General features: G+C 46.1%; 1 protein-coding gene across 1 annotated transcript; it reads left to right on the forward strand.

Annotated features, from left to right (window-relative positions):
• Nucleotides 1–13,656: 13,656 nt before the first annotated feature.
• LOC109290073 (E3 ubiquitin-protein ligase TRIM17-like) lies at nt 13,657–23,825 on the forward strand. The gene is made up of 6 exons (XM_019506452.1): nt 13,657–14,673; nt 15,915–16,010; nt 16,486–16,719; nt 16,825–16,847; nt 18,115–18,257; nt 22,221–23,825. Exons 1-6 carry the CDS (start codon nt 14,017–14,019, stop codon nt 22,730–22,732), a joined length of 1,665 nt encoding a protein of 554 aa, XP_019361997.1. The 5' UTR covers nt 13,657–14,016; the 3' UTR covers nt 22,733–23,825.
• The last annotated feature ends 1,300 nt before the right edge of the window (nt 23,826–25,125 follow it).

Below are 25,125 nucleotides of genomic sequence, written 5' to 3' on the forward strand. Positions count from 1 at the left end.
AGCCCAGGTCTGTCCGTTGCCACAAAATAACTCAAATTATTTGTAAAGCTTCATAGTGAAACTGAAGGAAAGGCTGGTAGAAGAGGCCCCAGTTCTTCCTTGAACTTCTCAAATTGGCCCAGTCCTTCCAGCTGGGGTCCCTTTATTTGTTTGAATGTGAAACAAGGACAGCTGAGAGAGAAGGAATGGAGACTCAGAGGCTAGGGACAGACATTACACATAAACTGGTTTAAGTGATCAGAAACTGGTTTAAACCTATAATAGAACATAACTTCGTTATACATAAACCAGTTTCAGCCATTTTCAAACTGGTTTGAGATAAACCTGGTTGAATGTAGTATCAGACTTAACTGATTTGGGTCAAACTGGTTTATGCAATGTCTGTCCCAGATGTCATCCTGGTTTAAATTAAACCAGAGTCCCTCAGCATCCTGGCATGCTCTCTGGGCTGGGTGGGGCTCTCTGCTCCACAGCAGAGCTGGCCCCTCTCCTCTGCTCCCTGGCTGGAGCTCAGCAGAGACTGCAGCACTATGGAAGGGAAGGGAGGGCTGCTCTAGCACCCGCTGGCTTCTAGCCTGAGACACTGCAGGCATATGCCTGCATTTTTGGGATGTCTGTATGGTTACAAACCGGTTTAGCTTAGCCAGGTTAGACTAACTTGCAAAGATTGAATCAATTCAGGATCAGGCTTTTTGCATGTCTGCCCCTAACCAGATAGAGAAAGGGGCCTGGGAAGGTTGAGCACTCAGGCATACTGAGGTGGTTCTGTGCCCTGGGCAGTAGAAGGGTATGGGACAGTGACAGTGGCTGGTCTTGCACTGGAAGAAACTGCTATTTTTGCCCACCTTGCCATGCCCCCAGTGTCAGTGCCCATAGTTCACACCCCTGTCAACCCCCCTGGTGACACTACTGGTTGAGCCCTATGGAAGGAGGGGAGTTCTTTCATGAACATGGACAGGACTCAGCAGGGGGTATGGAGTTAGGCAGTGGAGGGAAGGGTCAGGGCCACTAGGAGCACCTCGGAGGGAAGGTTTTCAAGCCAGAGCAGTTTTGAAGCAGGACACTGAGGTGAGCGTGAAGCCAGTGGAACTAAGAGAGCAAAGTAGTTTGGCTAGATGCAATCCAGGCCTTCTACTGATGCTGCTAAAACTGGCCATAGGAATCAGCGCAGAGCAACATATGTCACTTTTTGTCCTATGAAGAGTCTGGATTTTATATGATGCCATTATTCTCATCCAATGATTTGTAATGACCTACCACTTCTCCCACAGAACTCTGGGAGCAGGCAGGGGCTGGTGCCTGGATTCTAGTGTAGTGCATTGTCCTGTCATCTCCACATCCTGCCACTTCCTGTTGCTTAAACAAGGACAGGCAAACACCCTCAGTTATGGCTTTACCCTCTGCCATGGAGTGCTCTCCCAGGGGTGCTTGCTTGGGCCACTACAATCCTGTCTGATCTCTGAGAGTGTCCCCAAAGCACAGATAGTTTCTAGAGCGGCAGGGGGAGAAGGGAAGTGGGAGAACAGACCAGGCTCCTTTCCAACCCAAGACTCTTCCCTTTTGCTCTTTCACCTTCCCTGCTTCTCTGTGGCCCTTACTCATTATCTGAGCAAAATGAGTAAAAAGATTTACTTTTTGAGAAGGTGATGCTGTCTCAAAAGACAAGCTCTCTTCCAGCATGTGCACAACAGCATGTGAACATGTCTGAAGGAATATTACATTATAGTTGTCCAGGAAGTTCTTTGGTTCATTTTGACAAAAATATTAAGGCTTATGTAGGAACATTTTTGTTTTCTTAACTGAAAACTTATCTATGAACCAAATGTCTTTAGTTTCTGGAGGTTTTATTAGTTTTTATCAAATACAAAACAAAATATTCAGTTTTCAACCAAAGAATTCAGATACTGATTTTTCAATAATTACATGGAAATGGGCATTTCTTTATGAAATAACCATATTGATGAAAAAAACCCAAACCCCCACATCTCTCCACCCGCTCTACTTGCTTATAGATGTTGTGATAGTATCAGTCAGAATCCTGAATCCCTGATATCACACTTCATTTTCTGTTATTTCTTGCTTCTGTTGCTATTTTGGGGGACTGTTTTAAGGCCCAGGAGAATATCCTGAAGGACCAGCTGTCAAATCTTTTCAAAGAGATCCATTCTCAGGTGGATCATACCAAGGTGCAGCTCTTCGATGCCATCAAGTATAATAAGGAAGAGTGGCTTTCTAGGATCCTCAGAGTAAGGCATGTAATGGAGCAGAAGAGAGATGAAGCTTACCAGACCTTCTGTGAACTACAAACAGTTAGGGCTCAAATGGATGATTTTATATTTCTTAAAGTAAGTGGCAGCATTTATGATACCTTTATTGATTTACAATATTCACTTCATTGTTCTGTCCTTTGTCTATTATTATGGTGACATTTTTTTATATATTTTATAGGCCTTTAAAGTGACTCAAGACAGGTGAGTTCTTTATCAAAATATTATTTTATGTATGTGTATTTTGTGCTCTTCCATGTTAATTAATCAGTTCTGCAGTAGGGAAGGTTAGGTTTTATCCATCTTAGAGTTGAAAGATTTTCCGTTGACTGCTGTCTTGCACAATTACAGGTAGGATTCAACTGTTATTCAAGCATTGCTCTAGGCAAGTTGTGAATGCTGGGGGATGTCTTGCTCTTCACTTTCCAATCTTTACTATGTTCATATGATAATTTATATTATGGTAGAGGCTTATTAGAAAGACTCAACAGTCGAGTCCAGATGAGCGTGGCCGTGCAGTATGTGGTGCCATGGACATGTCTGCAGTGCCAGATACTGCACATTCCATTGTTCTCCAGGGAGCAGCATGGAGGGGTTTTTTGACCCCTGCATTTCCAGGGGTCAAAAAAAAAAACCCGTGGAGAAAAAAAGTGGAGTGGCACACGTGGTGGCAGTGTGCACTGCCCTAAGCTGGAGCCTGGCTGGCAAGAGCTGCACTTTGCTGCCGGCCAGGCTCCATGCGGTGGGATTGCTGCTGCTGCAGCCCCAGGAGGCCCCCAGGACCCCAGGTAAGGCTGCTGGGGCTAGGCCAGTGCTGGCCGCAGTCTCCCCTACCCCAACTGGGATAACCTGCTGTGTGCCAGCTTGCGTGTGGCACAGGTGTTCCCCAGGGACAACTAGTGATGGCGCAAAGTTCGCTGTCGCTAGTTGTCTCTGGGGAATCAAACATTCACACATGTCTGGACACGGCCTACATGTTTAACAGAAAGACATTTTTTCCCCCAGTGTTTATGAAATCTAAGTGTGCAACACGAGATAATAGGTGATAATAATGGATAGAGGAAGGGAGCACAAGGTAGCTAGCTATAATTATGTTCATTGGCTCTCAGTGTTTGAGGCAAGTGATGATCTTTAGAGCCTTAGTGGAATCACCCAAAGAGCATACAGGATGGGTTTATATTGGTTGCACATTTTGTCATTGCATGTATGCAGGTAAAACTACTGAAATCAGTTCCCACCAAGAATCTGCATCTTTGTGGGTGTACAAAATATTGGGCTTGTACATGAGAAAGAATTGGACTCAGTATCTGATGAGAAAATACAACATGTGCATTGCATTTATCTCCAGAATCTGGCACTCCTTTCCATCACTCCCTGGGGCAGCTAGGGCCAGGAATACCATAGGAACAGCCTGCTCAGCCCTCAAGGGGGCAAAAGTCTTGCATCACTGTACATCTTAACAAAAATGCACTGGCAAGGACTTCCAAAACTGCATGCTAGAGGCAGCTGCTAGGTATTCAGCATTTTTGAAAATCCAGCCACTTATCTGGGCACCTAAATATGGATTCTGATACAAATATAGATTCAAATACAAAAAAGCCAGAGGCACTGGATCTGGGAACCAAAGCACCCTCTGTGGTGGACACAGATGCATCACCGCTATAGCCTTGAATTCTGGGGCCTAACTTTTAGACCTTTACATTGTAAAATCTTCTTAAAGGAAGACTTTGATCCCCCTCTTCCACACTTTGACTTTTGAGGTGCTGCACACACATACATAACAAAGTCTGGTGAAAGTCTTCAAAAAGCAGCTAAGAGCTACAAATAGAATAAGAGAGATCATTCACCTCTACATACAGACCTGGTACTAGATGTCTGTTTTGGGTTTGGAAGAAGCCATCCCCAATTTGCGATATCCACACGTTACATGCATTGGCTATTAAGTGAATTCCAGAATATTATAGGTTTAAGCAGCAAGATTTCAGTATAGACTACATGAAAGTGCTGTCACCAGCACCCAGCATGCAACTGAATCGATGGACGGTGGTGAACATTCAAAGACAGACACAGATCTTTCTCTCAAAGATAACTGCATGTCTACAACCAGGCCACAGTAAGTAAACTCAGAATAGTGTGCAGAGCCACAGAGGAAACAAAACTATAATTATCTAGAGGGTCCTTTTGGGGATGGGGTGGTAAATGTCAATTGGAGGGATCCCCTGAGGATCTGTTCATTGTTTTGCCCTAGGGTCAGAGGAAGAGGAAGATTTCCCTGTGGTTTCAAGGAAGAGAAAACGCCTAGAAAAGCTGAACCAAGAGACACTGTATGACTGGGCCTCAAAGTCAGGAGCTAAAAGAAGATGGCAGTCAGATACAGATCCTGGAACGTCTGCTCTGGCTCCTCCTTTACCCACGTACTACACAAACCACTCAGATCATGGTGAGACTCTGATTTCAGCCACTGTTCCACATACACTAATCAAAGCCCTGCATTCATCAAAATATGTCCATGTTTCATTAAAGGGGCCAAGATTTTTTTTTAAGTGTTCTGTGTGATTCTTGAAGGAAGGAAGCCTGAAGTTTACAGTGCACCCAAGCATAGTAGGGAAAATATCTTATTGCAAAAAGTAATGAGAACTGATAATGGACAGAGTCCAGGGGTATCTAGGTTCTAGGAGGCCTCTATGAACTTCACTTTTTTAAGCTTCAGGTGTTGCCAAACTTTGCCATGTTTTCTTTAAACTTTTCCCCTCAGTTCAATCACCTTAGACCATTGCTTTGTAAGGAAAGCTTAATAAAAATGAAACTTGTAGGTTTCTGTGGGAGACAATGCTATCCAAGCACAGGCACCAGCCCTGCAAGTATTTCCACAGGCCTGGTTCTGAATCACTGAGCTCCTACGGTCACTCAGTGATTGCCTGATTGCTGTTCTCTTCCATGTTGCAGCATGGGCCGGAGAATAAAATCAGTGCCTCTGCCTAGATCTATATGATATTGTCGAAGTCAAAGGGCATACAAACCACAGAAATCTCCAGTTATTTAAATGATATCAGAATAATGTAGCTTCCCCATTCCTGTGTCTGCCTTCACTAGAGACTGTGCTCTTTACCCTCTTTGGCTGACTGCATTAGGGGAAAATCATCCACTACTCTGGGAACTTTGCTTAGGAGGCATGGAAGTCAATATAAACATTAAAGGGTGGAAAGAAACTGTTTGGTGCTCCCCATGGAGTGCAGGCTCTTCCAGCAGACCAGGTATACACTGAGCCATACAACTAGGTGCTGCCCACCCAGGCATATGGTGGAGGCATGTAGCAAGGAATTTGGCACACAACCATTCATGAAACTACGGATATACAGAAATCAGGCAAGGTTTTTTGGTAGGGAAGCATGTGGCATGGCAATTGGCAGTGCATAAATGGAATAAAAAGCCACCTTTTCTCCTATTCCCTAGGCTCCCCAGAACAAGCTAAGTACATAGTGAGATGGGGAGAACGAAAACGGAGGAATTGACCCTGCAGACATGATGGGAGGTGGATACAGGACAACGCGAGGCAATGCTAAGTTCCAGGGAACATGAAGAAGAAACTTAGTAAAGGAAAGATAAGAAATGCACCGAATAAATGCCAGCATTGCCATGACAGAGTCAGGGTCTCTGTTGTTCAGTGGTATATTCAGTTGAGTTGCTCAAAGGTAGGGCAAGAGGCTGGCGTGTGCCCTCCCTACATGCAGCAAGATACCCTGAATTGCGATATGTTGCTCCATCCCAAACTCTGAAAACAGGCATCTAGAGGTGGCATTTTAGGGCAAGTTGTCCATATGATATCTTGGTATCTGTGAAACCATACAATCCACAGGAAAATGGGCATGTATTATCTTTCAGTAACTCACAGGTAATGTTGCTGTGAATTTCATGGCTATGATGTTACAGTATCCAAAGGAATATAGGCCCAACTATATCAGCAAACGTATCTGTTTGGTAATTTTCTGTTTGTATAATAAAACAAACACCACTATTTTCTATAATATATAACCCTTCACAATAAATTACATTGTTATTTATCATGTAGTGTTTTATTAAGCCTTAAATACTGTCAAGTCAGCATAAGTTATGATAAGAGAAGTAGTATAAATGAAAAAATGGAACCAAGTCCTTCAGTGAGAGAAACTTTTTGGAAGGTGTGGCAGGGACACAGCCATGAGAGCAGACTGACTGCCAGCACAGGAGCAGTGGGAGAAGCAGCAGCAACAGCTGTAGTAGATCAAAGGATCTGTCTGATGCCGGCATGGACACGCTTTATAAACACGTGCCACCAGAGATTTGCTGGCCAGCACTACGAAAAAGAGTTAAAAATCACCCCAACAGACATTTGGGGAGGACCAGAAGTGGATCTGCCAGGGAGGCCAGAGCAGCATGGAAAGACTATGCCCCACCAGAGGCAACTGGTGGGAACCCAGAGAGTTTAGATGCCTGACCAAAGCTGGCTCAGAAGAGCCAGGATACTTACCTTCCCAACAGCCATGGATCCCGGATGATAAGGGCAGAGACTAGGATGGCGGCGAGCCTGCAGAGGGAAAAGAAGCAGAAAAGTGGAGTACCCTCAGGGAAAGGTGCCTGAGGTAAGGTACACCCTCAGGGTTTCAGAGGAGGCGAGTTGGGCAAACTTTGAGGCCTAAAGAGGAAGAAGGACTTTTCAAAAGAGACTGTATATGGACTTTAACTTTGTCTTCCGGTAAACAGGGGCCATTGCCCCATCCATGGTTACTAGCCGAAAGTCAGACTGGACTGAGCCTTAACATTGTCTTGGTTGGTGTTAGGCGGGGTGTAGAGGAGGCAGAGCCCTGGGATCAAGGCCTGCTTGTGTGCTAGGAGCGAGAAGGCATGGGAAGACCCATAGCTTTTGCTAGTAAGAAACTGAATGCAGGAGGAAGAAGATACTCCACCATCGAGAGAGAATGTTTAGCGATAAAGTGGGCGGTGACCTATTTTGGATATTATTTAATCAGGTAAGAATTTAGTCTAGTAACCATGCACCATTACAATATTTGAACAAGACAAAAAATGAGAATTATAGGATGGCTTGTTAGGCCTTATCCTTACAACCATTTAAATTTTGATAGCTACAGGCCTTGTGCGGCTAATAGAATTGCTGACTTCCTATCGTGGTGTAAAGAGACCAACATGAACCATGGAAACATTGCAGAAGTGGAAGCATGGCTGGAAGAAGTGGATTACACCACCACAGAAGGCCAGTCAGTCTAAGGACATCTAATTTTGATAAAGGGGTCAGGGCAGTTTGTACCATCTTGGCTGATAGGGTGGCTCTTGATGTTTTTATCAAGCAATTTTGTATGCTTTTACTGAAGAGGAGGATAAAAAAGGGACCAAGTGATCCAGGATGTCTTCCTTGCATCCCTTGCTGAGGTTCCCACCTGCACATGTTTTGAGGATCCCAAATCTCTCAAAACTTAGTCTCTGATTTTGGATAAGATTCCCTTGGTAGCTTGGCCACCTGTCAGGAGTTTCAGGAGTTGTGGTTTTACATGATACTAATTTGTAAGACTGCCTGTTTTTGTTAAGTTTATGTTTCATTATAGAATACATCTAGATATATTCACATGATGCATTATCAATACTGCATTCTCATGTATTTGGTAGCTATATTCATCTTTGCAAAATTTTAATGAAGTTTGCTGTGTGATCATTGCATAGAAACTTTCCTTTTCCTGGGAAGAAAGGGGCTAGTTTAACATCTATCTTCTGACCCTAGCTCCCACCATTATCTTTATTTTATCTTTATATCCAAGAATTCCATCATTATCTCCATGCATATTTAGCTACTGTGCAAAGCATGTTATGTATCATGCAAACCTGGATTTAGGCACTGTACCAAACACAAGGTGTGTGCAGATATCCCAGATCCCTTGGCCACTGATACTCCATGACCATGTGTAATCCTGCAGGACTAGGGACAGACATTCAAAAAGCCTGAGCCTGAATTGATTCAATCTTTGCAGGTTAGTCTAATCTGTGCTAGAGCAGTCCTCCCTTCCCAGAGTGCTGAGCTGGTCGGGTGGGGACAGGGTGCTCTGATATGGGAGGTCTCCCAGCCCCACAGCAGCCCAGCAGGCAGTTGATAACACAGTGCTTATCACCTCTAGTTCACTGTTTATCACAATGTAACAGGGGGGCCTACCAGGGCCGATCTCTGCGTGGCCCGCCCCCCAGTCTTGGGCAAACCGCCCGCCTTCTGGCCTGCCATGCCTTAGTCTTAACTGATTAATTAATAGATGTCCATTTTCTGCCCCGCTGCTAGGGGGCGCTATCTGTGGCTCCATTCCTCCCCTACACCACAGCCCAAGCCTCGCAGATGACATCCTGATGTTCTCATATGCGCCAGTCCCCCATGATGGGGCCCAGAATCCTGCTGTAGGACCCCCAACTGAGTTCCTCCCTTCAGGCGGACTCTGCCGCCGTCATACTGGGCCACATATCTCCCTGCCACCAGTTCCCCTTCGGATGTGGTTCCCTCACTGGGACCTTTGGCCCACACTAGCCCCAGCCTACCTCCAGGCCAGTCGGGACCCCAGGCCCCTGGGCATCCCTCTTGGTGGGCCTCCTTGCCCTTCTGGCCCTTCTGGTCCTGGCCTCTGCCTGGGCCAATAAGGGGAAGCTCTGGCAGGCCTTGATGTATGACCCATACTTTTTTCCTGGGGTCCCCCTTTCTGGGTCCTCTTCCAAATATGTGGGGAGCTGGGGTTACCTCACACCACGACTGGTGCCTCAGGGTCTCACAGGGGACTCTCACTTCCCCCTTGGGCGGCAAGGTCATGGTACTACTCCTGGTGTTATATTCAACCCAAACTCTGCCTACCCACACTGGAGGGCTTACTGGGGTCAGGACTCAGCTCTCTCTCTCTGGCTGAGCCCCCTCTCCCTTCACAGAGCTCCACACGCTGCCCCCCTCATACTGGGGACTCCACAGGCTACCCTTCTCACACTGGGGGCTCCACACTGCTCGTAATGCCCCCTTTACTTGGGGTCTCAGGGCTTCCCTCCACAGGTGGGCTCAGGTGGCCATAGCCATACCTGGCCCAAACTCTCCTCTTCGGGGTCTCAAACCCACACAGGGCTCAGGCAGCCTTGGCCACACCTGGCCTCCAACTCTCCTTCTTGGGGCTTGCACCCCCACAACTACCACCGGTGTATGCAACTCACCCGAAGGTGAGGGCTAGGGGTTAAGGTGCCCTGACCCACCTTTCACTGGGGTGATCACTGGCCTGACATTTCCTGGGGGATCCCACGCCACTGGGAGCCCCACCAGGCTGCCCACTCCCAGCAGGATGTAGTTTCCGGTTGTACCCAGGACCAGGAGCCTCCTACCATCCCCTACAGCTCCTCCCTTACTTCCAGATGAAACTCAACAGCCCTCAGGCCAGGCGATGTTGTTGCCTGCTCACCAGCAGCCAAACTGCTTTGTTTATCTAGGTAGCCCTGAGTCTAAAATGGCTGCCCTCATTAGGCACCTAGAGGCTGCCAGCTCCAGGGCCTTAAAGTGGCAGGCACACATAGTGCCCTGCCATACACACCATCAGAAAACAAAGCCTCTCTCCATTATTCCAAGCTCTTCTTAAACAGCTTTTCCAAGGAAGGAACTGGTCTCCCACAGCACAGACTGTATCATGTGGTATGCTAGCTAATGCTGAGAGGTGTTTGTGTAAAGTACAGGGGCGGGGAGCAGGGAGAAGCCAAGCAGATGCCTACAGTCCCTGCCAGAGCTCCAGCCAGGGAGCAGAGGGGAGGGTCCAGCTCTACTGTGGAGCAGAAAGCCCTGCCCAGCCCAAAGAGCATGCTGGGGGAGTCTGGTTTAACTTAAACCAGCAAGGGGTCTGGGACAGACATTGCATAAACTGGTTTGACCCAATTCAGTTAAGTCTGATACTACATTCAACCAGGTTTATCTCAGATCAGTTTCAGCCATTTTCAAACTGATTTCTGTGCACTGAACATCTGTTCTGTTACAGGTTTAAGCCAGTTTCTGATCACTTAAACCAGTTTATGTGTAATGTCTGTCCCTGCCCAGGCGTTTGCACTGGGAGACTCCTAGTTTTCATGACCTGAGCTATCAACTGTAATGTATATTCTCAGCATGGTATGATGCTATTGCTTCCAGTGTTTTAAGCGAAGCCTCTGTGGATGGAAAATTCTGATGTGGTGACTGATTGTGGGCAACGACATTGTAAATAAATAGCAGTGATGATGAACAACACTGTTATCTGGCTTGAAGGAAGTAAGCAGTGAAGGTCTGCAGGCGGTGGACATGGCTTCACTCATATTTGATAGTAACCTGGAATTATGCACTTACAGAAGAGTGATTACATTGGCAGATGACGGTGAACTGAGAGAAATCACAAACATCAGAAAAGCAGCCCTGGGGGACCAGGAGAGGAGGGAATAAGAAAAGGGAATGTGTTCTTTGGAGAGGATAGAAGATAATTTGAAGTCTCATTACTCAGCATACAGGAGATACTAAAAAAGCATTCAAATCAAAAGGAGCCCTGGGACACATAGCAGGTTGCAAGATGGTTATGAACTCTCAGTAAAACCATCCTCCTAGATTGGTCTGAAAGGCTAAAAAAAAATGAAATCAAATGATATATACTTGCAACAAATATTGCCTGTGTAGGGAAGAGATCCTTTCCAGGCATTTTACAGGCTTTTCTGGTCACTGACAGGGTTGCTGACTGACTGAAGCTATTCTGGGAGACTTCCGCCCCCCGCCCCCAACATAATGTAATGCTATTAATTTCATTTTCTTAAAATATCCTATTAAAATCTCCAGGATTGCTTTCAATAGTCACTGGGAAATTGGCAGGGAGTCTACAGGAATCGACATCAATCTGGGAAGGTTGGCAATCCTAGTCACTGACTCTGGGTCTTAACTGGTAAAACTAATGCTGATGTGCTAAAATTTTAGGACCCAGGAAAGCAGGAAGAAGCAGCAGTGTACCAGGGACTTTGAGGGATTTGCAAAAAAGTACAATAACATTTAAACCAAACATTTTAGATGTTGAGATCTGGGTGTTGAAAAATAAATCAAAGTTCTCCAAAGAAAACAAATGCTTTTCCCACAAAAACCCCCAAGCTCCATGGGAAAAAGTTTCAAGAGAAAGATTCTGGCTAATCCTGTCGCCCTCAGGAGAGACATGGTCCCCCCTCCCTCACAGCATCAGAGAAACACGCAGCTAGAGATCTGCGTTCACTTGAGACAACTGAACCTGGAATATGACAAATTTCCCACAAAAAAAGATGGAGATACTGGAGGCTATTCAGGAAACAGTAACTTAGAAAGGGGCTGTAATAATTATGTTATGACTCACAGGTACAGGATACGAGTAAGACATATAGACAGTCACCTCATTCACTTCACTGCCCTTACAGGCATGACACCTTCATGCATGATTTCTAGGTTTTTTGCTCAATTTAACTTTAGATGTCTCACACGAGAGGCCTTCCCCACCTCTCTCAAAACTTCCAGGAGCATCTAGGCACTGAAGCAAGCAAGAGGTGGACTCCCCTGAATACACCCCTCAGAAAAGTGTCCTAGAGAAAGGCAGCAAAACCCCCACTAGGCTGATTTTTCAGTAATGGTTGCAATGAGGATTAGCAGCTGTGGTGGTTGCCTTGTCAGAAAATGAGCCCAATAAATACTACCCCCTTCCCAGTTTAATGCTATTTCTCCTCATTTTATATACCTTCATAGGATCAGTTATCCTCTCATTGGCATTTCCATCTTTCAGGAGTTTCCCTCCTTATTCACCTACACTTATGGCTCAGCAAAGCTATCCCCTTGGATCTCCCTAGACATCCCTCCAGTTTGCACTGCTCTACCCTGCGCTCTTCATTTTGTTCCTGGTTCAGGTACTGAAATGCTGAGAACAGAAAGCACTGCTCCTGGGGCTTTTGTAGCCCAAACACTGCTGCCCTCCCACTTTGCTTCATAGCATGGCATCTCTGCACATGCATCCCAAAATTGCAGTGACCTTTTTCTGCTGCAGATTTAATTATAGCTTGTTACTAGCTCTTCATCTCTCTTGACATTATTGCTGCTTCTTTCTCCCACCTCACAGCTGGGCTCTGGTTTATGTTTTTTTAAATAAACTTGTTCTTAAACTTCCCCCCCACCAAGCTGAGACCTACTCTTTGCCACCTGTTCCTCACTTCTCTGTCTCCACTAATGTTTTTCCCCTATTCTCATGAATGCTTGCAACTCCTAGTTTAGTATCACCTGCCTGCTTCTTGTAAATATTATGGGGGCAGGGAGCAAAAAGCAATCCCTACAAAAAGGGAGCTGCTACTAGACAAATGCCTTGGATTTGAGCTTCCTGCTCCCCAGCCCAGTATACTGAGAGCAAAAAGCTCAGCCCAAGCAGACTTTGTATAGGCAATGAAGGCACAGGCTGAAAGAAAATGCCACAAGAGATCAGTTCTGCGACATCCACCCTGGGAAGAGAAGGGCTTTTTCTCTCTCCTCCTTCCCTTTCCCCACTCCCAAACTTTCAGGAGAATCTGACCACAGACTTAGGTGAAAACCAAACTCCCTTGAGCACAACCTCTTACAGCTGCTTGGAGAAAGTAGCTAATGAACCCAGTTGGCCTGGTCTTTCTGCAGTCTCTGGCCTGAGGACCAGCAGCTGGGGTGTTTGCCCTGCTCAGCAAGAAAGACGTAATCCTTTCCTTCCCTCACAGCAGTTATTTTTTGTTTTTTGCTGAAAGGCATATTTAATCATGGTCTGTAATTATTTTGAGTTGTACTGGGGGCAGGAGGAGAAGGATATGCACATATGAAAAAGCATATCTTTCAGACCCCTCTTGATGTACAGAAACCGTATAAATAATTTGTGTTCAGCCCCACAATGGGCAGCGAAGTTTGATCTGTACTAAAACTGCCACAGAAGTGAGATGCTGGAGCAGGCCTCCTGTGTTTCGCAGGAGCTCGTGGGAGCCCTGAAAGTGGTGGTCCACAGACAGGTAGTAGCAGCCCAGGAGTGAGAGTGGCTAGGTCAGCTCCCTGGTCCTGTGACATCCCTCAGGCCGCAACCCCCAGCCCTGAACAAGAACTGCCTGGTGCCAAGACAAGACCCACTTCTCAGGTTTTGGAGTGAAAGTCCCACTTCAAGGAGTCCTTTGGGGACAGCACAAACCAGCCTGAAATACAGGACTGTCCTAAAAAATCCAGACGGGTGTGGTTGCTTTAGAAAGGCCTGCTTTAAACTATTGCCCTTAAGTCAATGTCTAAATTACTGCATTTCCCATGCATATGGGAGGGGCAGAGCCAGCCCCCTAGGAGAAGAAAGCAAAACTGTATTGTGTGGTTTCAGCTCCAAACAGATTTGATCTGGAAAGCAAAGAGAGGTGTATCTGCAACTCTCAGGAGAGGCACAAGAAAGGGCTGCAGAAACTACAGAGATTATTAAGCAGCAGAGCAGAAGAAGCTGGATGATTCTCTGAAGCAGTCACCACGTGATGTGCAAACTACAGCATCAGGGAAGAGAATCGAAACTAAACTCTTTTTCATTTCTCCAGGGAGATGCCTGGGACCAGTTAGGGCTGGGGGTGGAGATTTCTCCTCCTCTGGAGAAGTGTGTAGTGTTGCTCATTGATCTCTTTCTCTCTCCATCAGGCAGCCAGCCCTTCAGTCTCTTTTTCAGCTGCTTCTCTGAGGCTTCTGGCATTGACTCCTGAAGCCATGGCAGAGGCATCAGAACTGGGAACAGCTTCTAGTCTAGAAGAGGAACTCCTGTGTCCCATATGCCTGGATGTCTACAGGAACCCGGTGTCCCTGAGCTGCGGTCACAGCTTCTGCAAAGACTGTGTCCAGAAAGCCCTGAGCGCTCAGCAATCCCAGGAAGGCTCCTGCCACTGCCCGCTGTGTCAGGCCCAGCTGGAGCCCTCGCCAGAGCTGCAGACAAACTTCCAGCTCTGCAGCATCGGCGGGAAGTTACTGGGTGCTCCCAAGAAGAAGGGTACTAGCCAGGAGGAAGAGGCACCACCACAGCCTGAGGAAATAGCAGGAGGAGACACTCCTCAGGAAGATGAGACAGTCGTTTGTGATTTCTGCCTGGAGCAATCTCAGCCTGCAGTGAAGACCTGTCTGAACTGCGAAGCTTCTCTGTGCCAAGCCCACCTGAGCAAACACAATGCCAGGGCCACCCAGAGCAACCATGTCCTGGTGGAGCCCAGCGCTGGCAAGTCCCTGGAGGAGAGGAAGTGCTTGGAGCACAGCAAGCTGGTGGAGTGCTACTGCGTGGATGACCTGGCCTGTATCTGTGTGTTGTGTTACATCGCAGGCTCCCACAAGGGCCACAATATCATCACACTGAAGGAGGCTTGGGACAAAGAACTGGTAAGGGGCAAGTTTGGGGGGGGGGGTTTAGGGCAAAGAATTTTGGGGGCAAATAGATGTATGTGCTTCATTTTATTGTGGACTTGGTTCCTGCATCTTGGGGCTTTCAGTGAAGTCCAGGAGGGTGGAGAGGCCTGGGGTTCAGGTGGAAGGAGCTCTCTGTTTTTCCCAGGTGAGGGAAGTATCTCCATTTTGAATGCTGGCTGTTGGAGGTTTGAGTGGCTGCAGTGACTGTAGGAAGGATGGTTTCATGTAAGGCTATGACTTGGGAGCTGGGTTCACTACCTGACTTTGCCACCTCAGATATTCAGTGTCAGTATACACCACAGGCACGGAATAACAGCCCTTTCTATACTACTTTACTGCCAGGGCTTAAGCTCCACAACCCATCACATTCAATCACTTTACAGCCTAAATTAGCTGTAACCCCAGAACAGCTCAGCAGTTTGCAAATACATCTTCCACTGTAACATACCACTTTTCAAAGTGATATATTAAAGTTCTGTGTCTCTGAGGTCTTAGACCTTGCGTCTTACCTGTTTCTCAGGCAATCTCATATCAGTTCTCTGTTCTCACAGTTGGGGAGCTCTCCGTCTATCTTGTTTTTCTCACTTAAGGGTAAAGAGTGCTACAAAAAAAAATTGCCTGTATTCTCTACTGGCATTTTTCAGGCCCAACTTATTTTCTGTTTATTCTAAATCCTTCGGTTTATTAAAATTTATCATCTGTGGGAAACTAATTCATTTTCTCTTAAAAGCTCCTTGGGCAGCGTTGTACAGTGTCTGAAATAATGGGGTCCTAACCCATCCAGAGCCCCTAGGACCCAATACAAACAACAGCATGACAGTATCTGAGGCCTGTGGACTTCTTGACTATTGCAGTTGTACTGCAGTCTCAAAGCTATAGGAAAAACAGTGTCTGAACTGCATTTAAAAAAGCTTACATGGCAGGGGGTAAAAGAAAAGAAATGGGTTCATAAGAGGGACTAAATTGTGTGCGTGTGTCTAGTGACAATCTGAAAATGACTTTGTTAGAGCTGCTAACTACAAAAGCCAAAGGAGAATAGTTTCTCCAGGGGTAAAATTCTTACAGTATTTGCTATTCAGCCAGTCCCAAATCTATAAAGTTGCATGGTGATAATAGTTCAAGGCTTTGAGTTAATTGGTATCACAACGTCATTGCCCCTCTCGCACGTATGTACATTGTGTTCAGATATCTCATGACATGTTTATTCCAACTAGGGCGTTCTCCACCAAACTGTGAAAGAGCTGCAAACTAGTGAAAGTGAATTGAATAAAAGCTTAGAAAATCTGCTGGAAAATGAAGAAAAAGTCAAGGTACGTCCCTGGGTACAGGCTACTACAGGGTTTGTGCCTTTCCAGGAAATAAATAAGCAACACTGTTGCTGTAGTGAAAGGTGCCAGCCTGGCAACTCTTGGGATCAAAGTCCCTTCTCCACAGACCACATTCAACATGAGCGAAGGCAGCAAGTAGTAGCTTTTGTTACATAGTTTTGCCAATGTCTTGCAATCACAACCTGGTGAAATTCTCTCTAAATATAAAGCAGGGTTTAGCCACTTTCCTTGACTTCTCTGCTTCCAGCTGAATAACAAAGGTGCCATTGCAGCTGGTCATGTGATAAAAGTTACTAGCCCACTAGAAAATGAATTGAACCAGGTTAATACATCCAGCCTGGCAAAAATCATATCACTGTTCAGGCTCTGTTCTTTGGGTGAGTGCTCGTTTAGTTAACTCTGTTGAATATTTGAAACTGCAACTGCCAAGAGCTTATTTTGTTCTATTTCCTTAAAGGCTGATGAGAAGATGCTCAGGGATCAGCTATTGAAGCTCCTCAAAGAGGTCCATTCTCAGGTGGATCAGAAGCAGAGGGAGATCCTGGAAGCCATCAAATCTAGTACAGAGGAGCAGCTTTCTGAAATTCAGAAGCGGAAACAAGCAACTGAACTGAAGAGAGATGAGGCTGGTAAGATTGTTCAGGAACTGCAGGCTTCGAAAAGACAAAGAGATGCTTTCCTCTTTCTCAAGGTAACTAACAGCCTGTTGCTCTGGCTGAACTGCTAGCATTTGTAGAGTTGGCTTTTTCCCTGCACTACAATAACTCTATTGTTAAAATCTTTTTTTTCCCCTTAGACATTTAAAGTGGCTCAAGACAGGTAAGGTCTTAAGCAAATATTACATTGTTGCTTTTGAATTATCAGTGTGTCAGCACAAATGCAGGATCACTGTTTTTTATCCATTTGCAAACATGCAGATACTAGTTGCTGTCAGGGCTGCTCAGGTTGAATGAAACTTTTATTAGATACAAAGTTAATTGCAATAAGCCAGGAAACACCATACCTAAAATATTAACTGTATGGGCGTGTGGCTTCTGAAGCTGCCCCATTTTCAGCATCCTTGGCACCTGCCCTTTTCATCCCATCCAATAAGCAGTCCTGGACTTACTTACTTACAGATTTCTTTGTGTCTGAACGAGGTGGCTAGGACTTGGGAGTCTTTGTGTTCTCCCCCTTGTTGCACTGTGCATGGCTCTCCTGCCCCTTTGTGCAGGACTGTTCTTGATTATATATATCTTGGGAGGTTTTCTGCTTCTCTGGGGAGACTTTTCCAGCATCTAACCAATCTCATGATTAAGAGAGTTCTCGTGATATCCAGCCTGCATGTTTAGCTTAGCTTTATAGAGGTTCCTGTGTAGCAAAGTGAACTGGAAGTAATACAGTATGGGTGGACTAGGTTGTCATCTCAGTTCCCATCTCAAGGCACACAATACATGGTTGATTACACATTTTTATAACAACCCCCCTTCAGCCAGTCCTCTAATAAGGTCACATACATATTTTTAAAGACATCTTTGGTTGCTGAAATCCCTTTGTTACTCTGCTGCTTCAGAAGTTATGGTGGTTCGCCTCCTATGGCAGGTGAATGTCAGGAAGGTTTCTTTAAACTGAACAGTAGAAGTTTGTCTTCAGTTTCTGGTCCAGTGCTTTTATGGCATCCACATGTGCCCTGCCACATGTTGCACTGGATTTTGATCTGTTGCTTGTAAGGGTTGGGGGTTGCTACGGAAACAGTATGTTCTATGCTTGAGGAACAAGGAGTCTTTCAGGGGAGCAGTTCCTGATATAGTAAATTTGGTGGAGACGTGCTCCCCTTGCTCATAAGTGATCCTTAATCCCAGGCATACAGGAGGAATGTCTGGCTTTTCAAGAAAGGAGGACCAAACCATGTTGGCCAAAAAGAAGGGTCAGTGTCCTGGATAAGATTGTGGAGGGAACCAAATGGAAAGCAGGATAAAACTTAGATTTTTAACATAAAAATCAAGTAAAGAATAAGTTTTATGGATTTCCTGTGAGCATGACCTGCATGGCTTGTACTGCTATCACTTGACATTTGCTGTGTAAGTGATTATTCTGAGTGTTCTAGGTTAAGGCAACGAGATTTCAAGGTAGATGACATGAAAATGCCGGCACCCGTTGTACAACTGGATTGCTTAACAGTGGAGAATATTCTAAAGAAGTCACAGCAATTCATCTCAGATGTACATACATGGATGCAAGTGTCATATAGTAAGTAAATCATTTGATTTGGTGACCAAAAGAGGTAATCAACCATTTGTTTGCTGTCAACAAAATGACATCTTGTTTTGAAAGGACTGCAGTTACATCCAGGAAGAGAGACCTATATGGAATCTGATTTGCTAACTTACATTTACTAATGTTACTGCTGCTCAGCGCCCGACATAAAGGTTACAAGTGCTGGGTTCAAATGTAGGGGATTTACACAAACTTTCTATTTTGGCTTAAGCCTACACCCAGAAACTTCAATAACTAGATCTTAAATGGGTAATCCTGAGTGAACAAACTTCTTCACTTGCAAACAAGTCAGTTAGAACAGGGTTAATTAAGGGGAAAAAGGGGACAAACACACAACATTACAGAAAACCTTATCTGTTAAGTCTCTCACTAGTATTGCCGACCCAACCCAGGGGAGCTACTACCTAGCCCAGTCTGGGAAGGGAGGATCGTCCAGGGCTGCCATCCAGAGGCTCTGTGGCAAGTAGTGAGTAATGTTAACTGCACTGGAATTAACCACCACTCTGCAGCGGGTTGCCACCACTGGAGATCATTGTCCCTTACTGATATCAAAAGTCAATATTATTTTAGCACTGCGGATCACCATTCATGGCCAGGTTGCTTATGCAACCCCAGCTTTTCTAGACCTTGATCAGCAGGCTCAAGGTTTTCAGCTCTTCAGTACTATGGGTGATGGGTTTTTACCTGACTCTTCTATAGGGATTTATGCCCAAGAGCATTTTCCCTTTGAAGACTGATAACCTCAGACACCACCCAATGGATAACTCTCAGCCAGAGCCTCTCCTACTACTTGCACATGTTTCCTTCACTGGGGATCTGTGAGCCACTGCAGACCTCCACATAGCTCAGCAAGCAGTGACCCCTCAGTGACCTTTGCCAACTTTCTTTTTTAACACTTATGCCTATAAACAATTTGGAAGGGAAGGCCTGTGGACACACAGTTCTGATGCACATGACCCTTACATTTGCACACTTTATCCACAGACAGTAAAAAGAGGTACAAGTAGCCCCCAGATTTCTGCACATGCATACTAATGAGGTGGTGCAGAGAAGGAATTTATAAAGTTATCAGAACATAATCAGGCACGGCTACACTAGCATACCCAGTGCTCCACTGGAGCCTCAAATGTGCTGCAGGCCACGGACGTCAAAGATATGCTTCTCCTAAACTAGGGGAGAAACTCATTTGGCCCTGTGGGCTGGGTCCAGAGCATGAAGCTGTGTCAGCTTGCCCATGGGGCTCCCCACAGAGCCACAGCAAATTAAGCAGCGGCTGCATTTTCATTTCCCCATGGGGCCAAATTCCTGGCCCCATGGGGAGTCCTGAGTACCAGATCCAGAGTGCAGCATCATGTCATCTGGCTTGTAGGGGTCCCTTGGGGCCAGAAATGTGGCTGTGGAAGGAGCGGTGGCTGCCATGGCTCCAGAAACCATGGCAATTAACACTGCTACCACCAAATCTTCAGCCCTGAGGGCCATATAACATCCAGATCCAGGCCACAGAGCTGGATGAATTTGATACTCCTTTTGTAGGCAAATATATGGATATTAAAATGAACTATTTCAGTATAAAATGACAAGTGCCTCTACCTTAAAGATTTACATGGGAGGGGATCTCCCATTTTGTTATTTCTATGCAGGCAGAAAAGGACGACACAAAGTGAAATGTGTAACTTGCCCAAACAGTCAAGTTTGGCATACATATCAACCCCAACCAACTGATTTGTTTTGCATAAAGTACTAATAATCCAGAACCATGCTTCTTGTTCTGTAGGAAGTATTGAGTGTTCACACAAGTATCTAAATTTTACTTTTTTGCTCAGTTCAGGTTGTGACTTAGTTTTTATTTTCTAAAGTATTTAAAATTAATTATAATATCAAATTCTGGCCAGTTTTTTGTTTTTAATTTAAAAAAAATCCTAAATACTTTTTAGAGTAAACTCCATGTCAATGCATAGCTTCAGGACAGATAAAAGGCTGTTCACTTGACCCTGAACATGCATTTATTGGAGTCCAGTGTTAGCAGTGTCTGTTAACTGCAGCAGCAGGCTGTGCCCAGCTTTCCACTCCTCATGGAAGCTGGTTATTATCTCTCCAAGAATGCCTTATGCCTCTAAACCAGCCTTGAAATTGAGGTGCCTTATCCCTCTACTTCAGACAGAGCATAATTATATTGCAAAGTACAGAGTGGGCCTGCAAGATTATATACATTAAATGATTTATGCACTCAATATACAGATAATCAGAGTCCATTACAAAGAAAGCAATAGGTAACAAATTAGGACTAGCTTTGTACATGCTTATCAGTAAGACACATAAATAGAGCCCACTGCATGGTATTTTCCAAAGCAGGGTATGTACCCCTGAGATGTGCAGAGGATTTGGTGAGGTGAGTATAGAACAGGGGTGGGCAGAATATGACCCGTGGGCTGGATCGGACCTGCCAAGGGATTTTATCTGGCCTGTGGTGGGTCCTTGGTCCCCCCACCAACCCAGGTTCAAGGGGACAGCATGAGCCATGATGCTTGCAGCCAATCCTACTCTCCCTGGGCGCCTGGCAAGGTGGTGGCGCAGTGGCTGGACTCGGCTTCCCAGCAGCCCCTGCAGTGGCAGCTTGCTCTGCCTAGCTGCCACTGCCATTGTCTCCACTGCCACCTCTGTATGCAGCCCCACTGCCCAGGCACCCACACCCCGGCCTGTCTGCCGTGCACCCACCACCAGGGCCACTGGATAGAGCAGGCAGGTGAGGTCTGTGTGGACACCAGCCCATGATCCCTGTGGGCAGGGTGTGCTTGGCTGGGCAGATGCAATGAAGCCACGGGCGGTTGGGAGCAGCGTGTGGGAGTGGGACAGGTGGGTGGGGCTGGGATCATGGGGCAGTGACAGTGTGGGGCTGGGACTGGGGCTGAGGCATGATCTTTTCCCAGCACACCTGTGCAACAGGTGCTGGTTCCACGGGCAGGGGCTGGGTATGGGACATGCAGGGAGCAGATCACAGCTCTACCTTGGCCCTGCAGCTCCCTGCACTGCACCTGGTTCACACCGTGGCTGTTTGCATCCTGGCAGCACAGGGCGGCCTCAACAGGTTGTGACTGGGTTAGGTGGCCCTGTGCTGTTGGGCTGCACCACTCTGCAGCCATGCCATACTAGGGCTGCTGCCATGCACCTCTGCTGGGGTGGGGGCAACAGGGGCCAGGTCATGGGCACGTGCTCAGCCCTCTTTCTGGATCAGGCCAGTCATGATCTGTCAGGGCTGCCCTGTGATGCCTGGCCACAAGAAACCATAGCACGAACCAGGTGTGGGTTGGTGTGAGGTCAGGCCTGGGGCACAGCTGCAGTTTGTCTCCTGCATGTCCCTGTGATGGGCGCTGGTTCAGCAGAGAGGCAGGGCATGGTTGCTGCCTGCAGAACCAATGCCTGTCACAGGGATGTGCAGGGAGAGAATCGTGGCTATGCCTCAGCCCCAACCCCAGCCCCACACTGTCACTACTCTGTTAGTCTGGCCCTGCCCACCTGTCCCACTCCTGGATGCCACACCCCACCTGCCCATGGCCCCATCCCATCTGCTAAGCCAGGCATGCCCTCCCCGCAGGGGTCAATCTCCACAAAGACCTGGCCTGCTCTGTCTGGTGCTCCCAATAGTGGGTGTAGGGCAGACAAGTCTGGGGCCAGGTAGGGTTAATTGCACCTTCCCATCCCCCTCCTCCCCTTTCCTACCTGCAACAGCTCACCAAAACTCCCTGAGTAGCCCTTCAGCCCAAATAACTGCCCACCCCTGCTGTAGAAGATTCATATATTAACACAGTTTTTTAACAGCGCACAGTGAGGTTGAAGGGGGTTTCATGTCCCTAAGGAGATTCAACTTTCAAATGATGCTTTACTGTAGCCACAGCTGAAGTCACAATAACAGTGTCCAATGTTTTTCTTCTTTTTAAGATCACAACCACCTGACCTTTCAAACTGAGGATAATAATCCAAATCTCATGATTACAAATAATCTTCAAACTCTCAGTATTTCTGTGAGAAGAGGTTTGGGGCCATATCATGTACCCAACATGTTCCCAATGGCACTGAGTTCACAGGCCTTTTCTGCAGGCTGGCATTTCTGGGAAGTGGACACCTCATCTGGAGTTTGCTGGAGCCTTGGAGTCACTACCTGCTCCTCTCTGAGGAATAAAACTAACATGTATAACTACTACTTGCAAAAAGAAGGCAGCTGGCTCAGTGTATTTGAAAATGGTACAGTGACTATAAAGCAGGAATGGGAAAAAGTTGTAAGAGTTGTGAGGGTTGAGCTAGATTGTGAAAAAAACATGATGTCCTTTTATGCGTCTGACCACATGCCTCCTGAAAAGGAGCCTACACTTATAAAAACACTGAGTGTGTATTTGAAATCCCCTTTCTATGCTGGCTTTTGCCTTCTTCAAGGCTCCCTGACACTCTTGTAGTGATAAAAGTGATAAGAGAAATGAGATTATTATATTGTTGGATTTCAGTCACGTATAGAGCAACAACAGTGATGTGCAGAAGGTTGAAGCTAATTTGAAATGCTTTAAGCAGCAGTTGGGGTTTGGAGCTGTACTGGAGGCTGTGTAGGCACCAGGGTGAGTCTGCAGCGGAGTTCTCCTAGGACCTGGAGGGAGGAACAAATATTGCAACTGTCAGACTGAAAAGGAAAGCACAAGGTGACAGGAGAAGTATATCACAGAAATAGATCTGCAGTTATTGAACAGGCCTATCTTTGAGAACAAGGATTTGTTTGGTGGGATCTTTTATTGAGACAGCTTTATAGTTGGGAGACCGTGCTAGACAAACTTTAAGGCATAAATTTCCTAGGGAGGTGATCTGAAGAATGGCATTTTGTGCTTGGAAGTTTACCTACATCTTCTCCTACATATATAGCTGGTTCTATAAAAAGATATTGCTAAACACATCCTGGTTCTCTCAGATTTCCTGGACCATCAACGACATCCCAATTATATCCCCTGTCCTTAGTATACAGAAATGAATAGACAAGAGCCTTGATAACTTATCCTGTGATTAAAAAAAAAGATAATCTGCAAGGAAACTTTTACTGTGTGTATATGTGTGTTTGATGGCATATGAGGCTATGCTGATTGAGTATCTTATAACAAAATATATTTGCAGGTGCCGTGAGTTTACAAAGACACTGTGCTGTCTATGCAGCTTCTTCCCTGCAGAACAAGCAGACATAAAATAGCAGAAAGCCATCTTTGCCTCTGCCTTACCAGCCTTCACCCTTGGCCTCATGCCCCTGTGTTGCACCTCCTAAAATAGTCAGCATAGAGCCTTGTCCAGTATGGCCAGTGATTAGAGCCAGAGAGAGACTGGGAAGCCAGAGAGAGCATGGCTCAAGATTGGAACGAGAGAAACTTTCTCTGACCCACAGTCCCTCTGTGCAGCCTTGGGTCACTTCAGCTCCATTTTTCCTCTGTTTGAAGCTCTGAATTAAGAGGGAAATTAATCTACTCTTGTAAAGGGCTTTTTCTGAATAAAAACATTGCGTGTGTATCCAAAGCCTTGGTAGAGTGGCTGTCTTTTGTCTGAGCTGTATCTCTTCTTGTTACTTGGCCTAGCCCACAACTTCTGGATATGAACAGTTACTGCTTGTAGGCTTTGCTGGGAAAGGGTGTGTGTCATGGTGGTGGAGAAGGATTGGTTCTAATTATTTAATTGCATTTCAGATTCAGCACAAGAGGCAACAGGTTCCTACAGTACTAGACCCCCCCCACCAAAATGTGCACTAATATTCCCAGCAAAGGCAATAATAAAGGAAGGAACAACGATAGTCTCATCACATGCTGACTTGGGGACTGGATAGGTCCCTTCCTCACTGAATTTGTAGGAAAGGCCTTAGAAGACAGATCCCTGTCAAGTTCATTTAAACTCATCTGTGGGGGGTTGCTGCATTGTAGGCTGGCCAGAATGACTGATCCACACTCCTGTGAGCCAGGGGGACCCGTAGAAAGCCAGCAAAATTTCTACAGGGCTGTATGCCAACTCTGTATCCCTGTCACCTGGGTCACCCCTACTTGCACATGGTTCTGATGATGCAACATACATCTGGACTATCCTTGGCCCCAGAATCCCTTGAAGGGAGATCCCTGTCTGGCAGGAGGCTCCACAGTTCAAGCCTGTGCTGTCTTTCCTACCCAAATTCCAGGGGATCAGAAAGGGGAGATAAGGTTGTACCCCTGCCCTTCCTCCCCCATAAGGAGAGGTGCACTGTATTTGTAAAGGGGAAGTAGGACACCAGGCAGGTCAGGGCCTCAGGAGCTCCAAGGTACAAGTTCTGTAGTTAGTAAGGAGGGGGAGTGTCCCAGCTGCCTGTGGAGTGTTTCGATTGAGAGTGTGGCCAGGGGTAGAAAGGTAAGAAAGATTTATTGACTTAAGAAAAACACAGCTACGAGTAGAAACAAGGCAAACGATGACAGACAAAAGCAATTCGCGTTGGCAACTTATTGGCAGTCCCTCTGATGCTTGATACACAGCAAGCTTTTCTTTCCACAAAGTTCAGCGAGGTTAGGTGTCCCCGAACAATGCTGTCTGAGGGGTACTGGGAAGGACCCTGGAATGCAGTTCTTGGGCTCCTCGAGGTCCACAGGCCTACTGATTCAGGCAACAGCTAACTAATCCTTTTCACAGAGCTGCATCTTCCTTCTGAATGGTTTCCAAATATTTCAGCTAATTTATAGCTTCTGAAGGACACTGATAACATACAACCACTTAGATTCCTTTTTCTTCAACTGTCCTTAGACTGACCAATAGCAGTACAAGCCTTGCATTCCTTTGATAAGGTAATTTTAACTGTGCCACAGGG

The sequence above is a fragment of the Gavialis gangeticus genome, unplaced genomic scaffold, assembly GCF_001723915.1.
Source record: "Gavialis gangeticus isolate Ggan-Ray unplaced genomic scaffold, GavGan_comp1, whole genome shotgun sequence".
In the NCBI taxonomy this organism is placed as follows: Eukaryota; Metazoa; Chordata; order Crocodylia; family Gavialidae; genus Gavialis; species Gavialis gangeticus.

Bases quoted from the DNA above. Each gene is read 5' to 3' on its own strand.
- LOC109290073 (XM_019506452.1), top strand. From the start codon at position 14,017: ATGGCAGAGGCATCAGAACTGGGAACAGCTTCTAGTCTAGAAGAGGAA. The intron at 14,674-15,914 runs GTAAGGGGCAAG...TATTCCAACTAG, and splicing joins AGGCTTGGGACAAAGAACTG to GGCGTTCTCCACCAAACTGT. The intron at 16,848-18,114 runs GTAAGGTCTTAA...TGAGTGTTCTAG, and splicing joins TTTAAAGTGGCTCAAGACAG to GTTAAGGCAACGAGATTTCA.